General features: G+C 46.2%; 1 protein-coding gene across 2 annotated transcripts; it reads left to right on the plus strand.

Annotated features, from left to right (window-relative positions):
* Positions 1–660: 660 nt before the first annotated feature.
* LOC131203906 (neuropeptide Y receptor type 1-like) lies at positions 661–9791 on the plus strand. 2 transcript variants are annotated; one of them, XM_058194629.1, is made up of 3 exons: positions 661–906; positions 6950–7021; positions 8382–9791. In XM_058194629.1, exon 3 carries the CDS (start codon positions 8494–8496, stop codon positions 9598–9600), a length of 1107 nt encoding a protein of 368 aa, XP_058050612.1. In that variant the 5' UTR covers positions 661–906; positions 6950–7021; positions 8382–8493; the 3' UTR covers positions 9601–9791. The 2 variants fall into 2 exon arrangements, with proteins under 2 accessions (XP_058050612.1, XP_058050611.1); XM_058194628.1 differs by lacking the exon at positions 6950–7021.
* Positions 9792–10341: the final 550 nt, after the last annotated feature.

Below are 10341 nucleotides of genomic sequence, written 5' to 3' on the forward strand. Positions count from 1 at the left end.
GGGAGGGAGGAAAGAAGGATGGAAGGGAAGGAGGGAGGGAGGAAGAAGGGGAGAAGAGAGGGAGGGAGGAAGAAAATCCCAACTCGCATAGAGCGCTTGCAGGTTTCCCTCCCAATTTTGCCGTTCAGTTTCACGGAAGGAGACGAAACGCCTCTGAGAGGCGAAAGGGGTCCTGACATAATCCCCCTCCCTGGGCAACTACAGGGGTCTTCTTACATTGCTGAGTTGGCGGTCAAGGGGCGTTGTGTGGGGGAGGGGGGGAAACTCCCGTGCCATTTTCTCTCTCCCACCGTCCACTCCTCCTTCTGGCTCCCCACGCTTCCACGCAATCCTTCCGGGGAAAACGCCTCCCGGGGCCGTGGGGGGAGGGGAGGGGGTGGGCTTTTGCAATCGCGGGGTCCCCTCCCCGCCCTAAGAAGGGGAATCCTGTCCCCTCCAGGAACGGCTCGGAAAGGGAGAGCCGGCCAGCTCCAGTCTGCCTGCTCCGCACCTGCGCCTCTTTCAGCCCAAAGCTGCCCTCACCTGAGCCGGTGGGAGGAGGCGGGGGCGGGAGGCGAGGCCTGGGAGGGGTCCCCACGTGCGGCCAGGCGGGGGAGGGGGCTGCCTCTGCCAAGCCCACTCCTCCTCCTCCCAAGGGAGGGGTTTGGGCGACGGGGCGGCTTGGCTGCGCCCGCATAAGAGCGCCCGGCCGGTTCCTTGCTGGCTGTTTTCTCCCCACCTGGTGGTCTCCTTGGTCGAGGAGGAAGGAGGAAGGAAGGAGCCCGCGGAGACCCAGCCCGGAGCGCTTAGGTGCCATTTACCTGCGTGGGAAAGGCGGCCAGGGAAACCCACGGCAGGGCTCTTGAGCCGCTAGGTTGAAGACGAGCGAGCCCTGCAAGGTGCTAGTCCTTAAGGGGCGACAACCAGGTAAGCAGCCATCCATCAGTCCGAAGAGGGGTGCGTTTCTGCTCCACCTTCCCAATCCCAACCCTCCGCCTGCTGGATGCCCAGGGCGTCCCCGGCCTCTCTGACCCCTTTGGCAGCACCGCTCCAACGGACCGAAAAGAGCCCCCGCCGGACAGCTGGTCTCTCCTCCCGGAGCCGCCCGGCATCCACCTACCCGCCTCCGAGCCCCCACCCGCACACGGGGGAACGGAGGAGCAGCAGAGCCACCGAGCAGCCAAGCATTAGAGCCGGTCCGGAGCCAAAGCCGGTTGCTTCTTCTTTCCTGCCTGGCCAGGGCGAGAGATTCCGGCGATCTGTTTCGCCAGTTGCGCAACATCTGGCCCGCGGCCCGGGAGAAGGCAAGCGGCGGGCTTTTGGGGAAGGGGCTCGGGGGTGGGGGGGCGAGAGAAGGCGGGGATCGGAGCAGCAAAAGCCAAAAAGACCCCCCCAAAAAAACTCTTATTCAGTTGCTGGCATTTTCCTCCCACCTGCCTAGAGCTGCTGGTTGAGAGGAAGGCAGCCCGAGAATTGGGTGGGTGGGTGGGGGTGGTAGCCCTTTGCAACACGAAAGAGGGAAGCCTGCAGCCTTGCAAAACAGGGCACCCCCCCCCCAAAGATGCAAGGCTGGTGCGGACAGATTGCTGAGCTCTGCCTGCCTGCCTGTCTTTCTGTCTGTCTGTCTGTCTTGGAGCCTGGCTGGTTCCTTGGGTCAGGAGCTAAATTCAGCAAAGCGAGGAGAACCAAACGCCATCCTTTTCGGAAACTTTGCGTGTGCCACAGTCCTTACAGGCGCCTTTTGGATGTCCAGCTTTAGCGCAGACCCGAGAGGGGCGTGGGATGATCTGGGCATCTTCCTTGGATAGACAAATCGCCACCCCCACCTGTTTGCAAATAGCCTCCTGGCCCAGGGCCTGAGCTGTGTTTCCAGGTAAAATCAGGCAGGTGCGTTGTTGTTTTTTTCCCTCAGCTTAGGAGGTTTGTTTAGGATCTTGGCCGCATGAAGATATATTACTGTTAAGCCAAGCTGGGTGCAAATTATTTCTAGGCACTCCCTCTGCAAGGAAATTGCTGGGGAGCCCATTTGGCCTATCTGTTCCCAAATTTCTGCGTAAATGGCATTTGGGACTAAATGTCGCTGGAGATTCTCAAATCATCCAGGTCTTGCTTGTCCCAAAGGTGGTATTTTCCAAAAGGCGAATGGATTTTCTTGAGGGTTTTTTTTCCCCCCTTTGAAAACGTTTCGCTTCTCCTCCAAGAAGCTTGGATGAATGAAGAAGCAGAACTGAAGAAGCTTCTTGGAGGAGAAGCGAAATGTTTTCAAAGTGGGGGGAAGAAAAACCAAGAAAGTTCAGCTGCCTTTTAGAAAAAGCACTTTTGGGGCATTTGGGATAGTAGAAGTGGCAGGAAACAGATCTGCAGAGAGAGAGAAAGAGAGAGAGAGAGAGAGAGAGAGAGAGAGAGGTCATCTGGGTTTCTATTCTCATTTGTCTTTGCCCTATCCAATAAAAAAGGAGGAAGGAGAGGGAAAAAGGAAAAAAAGTGTTATTATATAAATGTACATGAATGATGATCTAGGTGTAATTAGTAACTAGAAAAGAAATTGAAATGAAGTTATACGTAAAGAGAAAATTGGGGTTGCTCGAATATCATTTTGAAAATATATTGAATTGAAAATGAAAAAAACACGATGAAGTGGGAATGGAGAGAGGAATAGAGGGACAGAGAGGAGAGGAGAGGAGAGGAGAAGAGAAGAGAGAGGGATAGAAGAGAGGGAAAAGGAGAGGAAGAAAGGGAGGAGAAATAAGTGTAGGAGAGAGGGTTAGAAAGGGAGGAAGAGAGGAGGAGTAGGGGAAGGGAAGGGAAGGAGAGAAGGGGAAGGAGAGGAGGAAAGAAGAAAGTAGAAAGAGGTAGAAGAAGGAAGGGAAGGGAAGAAGGAGAAGAAAGGGTGTTGTAAAATAAGAGAGAGGGAATGGTAGAAGAGCAACCCCGAATATATCCTATTTTTTTTAGGAGGAACTAATATGAAGATCAAAAGATAAATATGTATGTTTTAAAATGGATAAGAGGCTGTACGTTTAAGTACGTTTATGAGAAATAAAAATAAAAAACTTTTTAAAAAGCGAGAGCGAGAGAGCGCTCCAAATACGCAGTTAGGAAAAAGATGCGGGGAATAGTTAACAAAGGATATCAGGCTCAGCACCCCCGCCCCCCCCCCAAAAAAAATCTTATTTGATAAATGGGGACCAATCTTTGGTGTTGGTAGGGAGATCACTCTGCCGTTGAGTCAAACTTAGCTCCTGGTGATTCACGAAATTAGCTAAACATCAGAAGTCATTTGCATCCCATTCTTCTCTGCTTTCTTCAAGCTGGATGGATTTTCATTTCAAGCCATTCCAGCTTTGCTCAGAAGGCAGTCGCAAAAAAATGAAAATAAAATGCAGAACCCAAGGGGTGGATGCTCTTGGAGAACCAGTTCCTCCCTGCCTGCTATTTTAGAATAGAATATTATTTTTTTTATTGGTGTGATTGGACACACAAGGAATTTGTCTTGGTGCATACGCTCTCAGTGTACATAAAAGAAAAGATACGTTACGGGTTTTCAGAATAGCTGCAACGGAGACTAAAAATTAATGGCATGGATTTCAACATTGTTATGTTTTTCTCCTAAAGAGGAGAATTTATGTAGCTCAGATTTCAACTGCAGGCTCCTTGGTGATCTTGGTTGTTTGTCTTCTGCAGACATCTCATTAACTGACCAGGTAACATTATCACTCCTACTTACTGAGTGTGGGGTTTGCTCCCTATTTATATAAAAACTTGCCTTGTCAGTGTTGGGGAGTATGGTTTTTCTCTTTGGCAGTTCCTTGATTAGGGTCTTGTTTTCTGCTTGATTGTTTGTCTGGTATTAATCCCCGCTTATCTGAGTTTTGGTTGGGAATGTGTTCCGGTCTTTTTGTTTCCTCCGTAGCTTTTTTATTGCTTCTTTTAAATGGTATCTAAATGTGGTTTAGCTCTATGTGTCTATTGATGGCGGGTTTATCTGAACGACAATCTTCCAAGAATTTTCTAGCCTTTTGGGATTTAGCTTGCTGTTTTTTATTTCTATTTCTATCTTTTCTATATATATATTTTAAATTTTCCCACTAAAGTTAACCTATGCAATGAACCTTTCCAGTTATTTGGAAATAATCAGGACTGGCATTTTTTAAAAGATGGTCTGAGCCAGTTATTAATGTGACCAAACCCAATTATTATTATTTTGTACTTTAGAACCCACTTCTTGAAAATATATCTTTTAGAAAAAGCACTTTTGGGGCATTTGGGATAGTAGAAGTGGCAGGAAACAGATCTGCAGAGAGAGAGAGAGAGAGAGAGAGAGAGAGAGAGAGAGAGAGAGAGAGAGAGAGAGAGAGGGGTCATCTGGGTTTCTATTCTCATTTGTCTTTGCCCTATCCAATAAAAAGGGGGGAAGGAGAGGGAAAAAGTGTTATTATATTAATGTACATGAATGATGATATAGGTGTAATTAGTAACTAGAAAAGAAATTGAAATGAAGTTATACGTAAAGAGAAAATTGGAGTTGCTCGAATATCATTTTGAAAATATATTGAATTGAAAATGGAAAAAAAAAACGATGAAGTGGGAATGGAGAGAGGAATAGAGGGACAGAGAGGAAAGGAGAGGAGAGGAGAGGAGAAGAGAAGAGAGAGGGATAGAAGAGAGGGAAAAGGAGAGGAAGAAAGGGAGGAGAAATAAGTGTAGGAGAGAGGGTTAGAAAGGGAGGAAGAGAGGAGGAGTAGGGGAAGGGAAGGGGAAGGAGAGAAGGGGAAGGAGAGGAGGAAAGAAGAAAGTAGAAAGAGGTAGAAGAAGGAAGGGAAGGGAAGAAGGAGAAGAAAGGGTGTTGTAAAATAAGAGAGAGGAAATGGTAGAAGAGCAACCCCGAATATATCCTATTTTTTTTAGGAGGAACTAATATGAAGATCAAAAGATAAATATGTATGTTTTAAAATGGATAAGAGACGGTACGTTTAAGTACGTTTATGAGAAATAAAAATAAAAAACTTTAAAAAAGCGAGAGCGAGAGAGCGCTCCAAATACGCAGTTGGGAAAAAGATGCGGGGAATAGTTAACAAAGGATATCAGGCTCAGCACCCCCGCCCCCCCCAAAAAAATCTTATTTGATAAATGGGGACCAATCTTTGGTGTTGGTAGGGAGATCACTCTGCCGTTGAGTCAAACTTAGCTCCTGGTGATTCACGAAATTAGCTAAACATCAGAAGTCATTTGCATCCCATTCTTTTTCTCTGCTTTCTTTAAGCTGGATGGATTTTCATTTCAAGCCATTCCAGCTTTGCTTTGCAAGGTATGTGGTGTGTTCAGAAGGCAGTCACAAAGAAATGAGATGCAGAACCCAAGGGGTGGATGGATACTCTTGGAGAACCAGTTCCCCCCTGCCTGCTATTTTAGAATAGAATAGAATTTTTTTTATTGGTGTGATTGGACACACAAGGAATTTGTCTTGGTGCATACGCTCTCAGTGTACATAAAAGAAAAGATACGTTACGGGTTTTCAGAATAGCTGCAACGGAGACTAAAGATTAATGGCATGGATTTCAACATTGTTATGTTTTTCTCCTAAAGAGGAGAATTTATGTAGCTCAGATTTCAACTGCAGGCTCCTTGGTGATCTTGGTTGTTTGTCTTCTGCAGACATCTCATTAACTGACCAGGTAACATTATCACTCCTACTTACTGAGTGTGGGGTTTGCTCCCTATTTATATAAAAACTTGCCTTGTCAGTGTTGGGGAGTATGGTTTTTCTCTTTGGCAGTTCCTTGATTAGGGTCTTGTTTTCTGCTTGATTGTTTGTCTGGTATTAATCCCCGCTTATCTGAGTTTTGGTTGGGAATGTGTTCCGGTCTTTTTGTTTCCTCCGTAGCTTTTTTATTGCTTCTTTTAAATGGTATCTAAATGTGGTTTAGCTCTATGTGTCTATTGATGGCGGGTTTATCTGAACGACAATCTTCCAAGAATTTTCTAGCCTTTTGGGATTTAGCTTGCTGTTTTTTATTTCTATTTCTATCTTTTCTATATATATATTTTAAATTTTCCCACTAAAGTTAACCTATGCAATGAACCTTTCCAGTTATTTGGAAATAATCAGGACTGGCATTTTTTAAAAGATGGTCTGAGCCAGTTATTAATGTGACCAAACCCAATTATTATTATTTTGTACTTTAGAACCCACTTCCTGAAATATATCTTTTGGAGAGAAAAGTGTTACTCAGCCCTCTTTTAGGATATGCTTTGGACCAATAATATATAAGTGGTGTTGACTAGACAACTTTGGTGATGAGGCGGTATCAAATAACTAAATAGCAATAGCCCTTAGACCTATACACTGCTTCAAAGTGCTTTACAGCCCTCTCTAAGCAGTTTACAGAGTGAGCCTCTTGCCCCCTCCAACAATCTGGGTCCTCATTTTACCCACCTCCGAAGAATGGAAGGCTGAGTCAACCTTGAGCCGGTCAGGATCGAACTTCCTGGCTGTGGGCAGAGTTAGCCTGCAATAAAGCACTCTAACCACTGCTCCTTCCTTTCTTCCTTCCTTCCTTCCTCCCTTACTTCGCAATAGCCCTTAGACCTATACACTGCTTCATAGCGCTTTCCAGCCCTCTCTAAGCGGTTTACAGAGTCAGCCTCTTGCCCCCAACAATCTAGGTCCTCATTTTACTGACCTCGGAAGGATGGAAGGCTGAGTCTACCTTGAGCCGGTCAGGATCGAACTCCTGGCAGTGGGAAGGAAGGAAGGAAGGAAGGAAGGAAGGAAGGAAGGAAGGAAGGAAGGAAGGAAGGAAGGAAGGAAGGAAGGAAGGAAGCAATAGCACTTAGAATTATATATCACGTCACAGTGCTTTACAGTCCTCTCTAAGCGGTTTACAGAATCGCTTTACAGAAACTGGACCTGGGGCTGAATCTGCCCATCTTGGTTATTAAACCAGTCCCTTTCCTGGTTTTCAAACAGACTGCTGAACCATCAACTGATGAATAGTCAGGTCTCCCATCAGCGCTCGGAGCCATGAAAACATTAACCCAGGTTGAAGCAAACCAAATTTACTACAATATGTTAAGATAATCTTTGAGGTTTCCAATTCACCCAGTTCAAAAGATTGTGTGAATCCAGTCACTAAGGATTGTGGATATGAAAAGGATATACTGTAAACGCAATACATATCTCTCTCTCTCTCTTCCTCTCCCCCTCCCTCCCTCTCTCCCCCTCTCTCTCCCCCTCTCCCTCCCTCCTTCTCTTTCTCTCTCCCCCTCACTCTCCCGCTCTGTCCACCCCTCTCTGTCTCCATACCTACCTACTTATTAATAGAGATATTTTAGCATTATGGCTTTGTTGTGACTTTCTAGTTTAGTTTGTGGTGGTGTTATTAAATTATTTTTATTCTTACCTTTTCCCTTTTATTCTCTAAACAGCATAGATTATTTGAGGGGGTGTTTCCTTGCTCTCTTTGCCATGTAGCTTTTTTTTATGCAGCAGATTTTTTACAAAATTATAGGCTTTTTAAAATAATATAGTCACATTGCTTTTCAGTTTATATAATACTATAAACTAAGAGGTGTTTTTCCCCTCTTAAGAAATATTAACTGCGAAGTTCTTGGAGGTGAGAGAGAGAGAGAGAGAGAGAAGATAGATGATAGATAGATAGATAGATAGATAGATAGATAGATAGATAGATAGATAGATAGATGATACACAGAGAGAGAGGGAGGGGGAGGGAGAGGGAGAGAGAGATGATAGATAGATAGATACCGTGTTTCCCCGAAAATAAGACCCTGTCTTAAATTTTTGGAACCCTGAAATAAGCGCTTGCCATGCGCTCAAAAGATAGATGATAGATAGAGAAAGAAAGCGAGATATAATAGAGATAGAGAGAGATGATAGATAGATAGATAGATAGATAGATAGATAGATAGATAGATAGATAGATAGACAGACAGACAGACAGACAGACAGACAGACAGACAGACAGATAGATAGATGAGGGGGAGAGAGATGATAGATAGATACCGTGTTTCCCTGAAAATAAGACCTTGTCTTATATTTTTTTTTGAACCCTGAAATAAGCGCTTGGCCTTATTGCCATGCACTCAAAAGCCCGACTGGGCTTATTATCAGGGGAGGTCTTATTTTGGGGAAAACAGGATATAGATAGATAGATAGATAGATATGTAGGTCTTTGGTTATTCGGGTTTTCTCCCGCGTAAAATTGGAAGTGTCTTGGCGACGTTTCGACGAAGTCTCATTCGTCATCTTCAGGCTTCAGCTTCATGCTTCTGGGAGCAATGTGTGATAGATTATAGATATAGATATAGATATAGATATAGATATAGATATAGATATAGATACAGATACAGATAATCAATGCACTAATTCTTTCTTGGTCCAGGAAATTCCTGGTGAACACAGCCGTGTGCGAGAGAGAAACACACACACTTTGGTCCTTCGGTGAGAGGCGACATCTTTCCATCTGCTGAGGAGGAGGAGGAGGAGGAACTGCTATGGACCAGCTGCTGAGTCTCCTCTACCTGAACTTCTCGGAGCAACTGAACCTGCTGGAGGAGCACGGCATGTCCTGTGGCGAGTCGGTGGGGAACAGCACCTTCCTGATCGTGGCTTACAGCGCCCTCATCGCGGTGGGGCTGACGGGCAACCTCTGCCTGGTGTGCGTCATCATCCAGCAGAAGGAGATGAGGAACGTGACCAACATATTCATCGCCAACCTCTCCTTCTCCGACATCCTTGTGTCTCTTGTTTGCATGCCCGTCACCGTCATTTACACCCTGATGGACCACTGGATCTTGGGAGAAGTCATCTGCAAGGTCAGCCCCTTTGTGCAGTGTGTTTCTGTCACGGTGTCCATCCTGTCCTTGGTCTGGATCGCTCTGGAGAGACACCAGCTCATCATCAACCCAACCGGGTGGAAACCGGCGGCCAACCACGCTTATATGGCCGTCGGAGTCACCTGGCTGGTGGCCTGTGGGATCTCCCTGCCCTTCCTGTCCTTCACCATCTTGACCAACGAGCCCTTTCAAAACCTGAGCCTTCCCTTCGACTCCTTGGCCAACCACCTGGTCTGCATTGAGCGCTGGCCCTCCGATCAGCACCGCTTGTCTTACACCACGTTCCTCCTGCTCTTCCAGTACTGCGTCCCGTTGCTGCTCATCCTCGCCTGCTACTTCCGCATCTTCCTACGCCTCCAACGCCGGAAGGACATGGTGGAGCGGGCCAAAGATGGCTCCCAGGCCACCAGCCACCGGAAGGTCAACGTCATGTTGGCTTGCATCGTGGTAGCCTTTGCCGCGTGTTGGTTCCCCCTCATGTTCTTCAACGCCCTTTATGATTGGGATCACCAGAAGATCTCGGTCTGCTACTACAACTTAATTTTCTCCCTCTGCCACCTCACGGCCATGGCTTCCACCTGCATCAACCCCATCATCTATGGGTTCCTCAACAGCAACTTCCAGAAAGAGGTCAAGGCCTTGCTGTACCGTTGCAGCTGTAGTGGTGAGAAGGAGAAGTACGAGACTTTCCCTCTCTCCACAGTCAGCACCGAGGTTTCCAAGGCCTCCCTTCATAGCGAGGGGGGTATCAGTATCCCTGCATGATGGCTGGATCCAAGGCCGGACTTCCCATGAGCAACTACTCCTTTCCTCAACACTGGGCAAAGTGTGGATTAGCTCCGCTCTTTTGCATTTGCATCTTTCTAAGGTCTTCTTGTCTTCTACTATCTTATAACCCAACGTATTTCAGGGATCATTTTTCAATTGCTGGGGACAGAGAGAGAAAGAGAGAAGCGAAGTCTGATTGAAATAGAGCAGAGGTCTCCAACCTTGGCAACTTGAAGACTTGTGGACTTCAGCTCCCAGAATTCCTCAGCCAGCTTTGCTGAAGTCCACAAGTCTGAGACCCCTGAAATAAGGAATGATTTGGAGGCCTGGAGAACTTCAATTTCGTAGGCTGCCAGTACATCAACAGCTGGGAGATCAGACCTTCTCCTTGTTCCTGAGCCCAAGTCATTACCTAAACCCCCGGGAGATCGGAAAGCTTCGTAGAGAATATTAATATATTAAAATGAATGGAGATTAGGAGACATGAGGTTTTTTTTGGAAGAATTGCATAACTTCCTAATACAACACAAGTCTCCTAAATTGCTTTGCTTTGCAAGTTAACCATCCACCTCATTTTCAGAATGCTGGTGTGAGTGAATTCCTTGTTCACTGATCTTGACAAATGGCTTTTCCGAGGGAGCATCTATCAATGATAGCAAATAAAGATTTCCTGACAGAAAACTCGCCCGGCATGCCCAATCTTCTTCTCTACAACCACAGAACAACATTGGGTGTGTT

This window comes from Ahaetulla prasina, chromosome 9, assembly GCF_028640845.1.
Source record: "Ahaetulla prasina isolate Xishuangbanna chromosome 9, ASM2864084v1, whole genome shotgun sequence".
Lineage (NCBI taxonomy): Eukaryota > Metazoa > Chordata > Lepidosauria > Squamata > Colubridae > Ahaetulla > Ahaetulla prasina.

Excerpts from the sequence above, each read along its gene's own strand:
- LOC131203906 (XM_058194629.1), top strand. The coding sequence starts at position 8,494 with ATGGACCAGCTGCTGAGTCTCCTCTACCTGAACTTCTCGGAGCAACTG.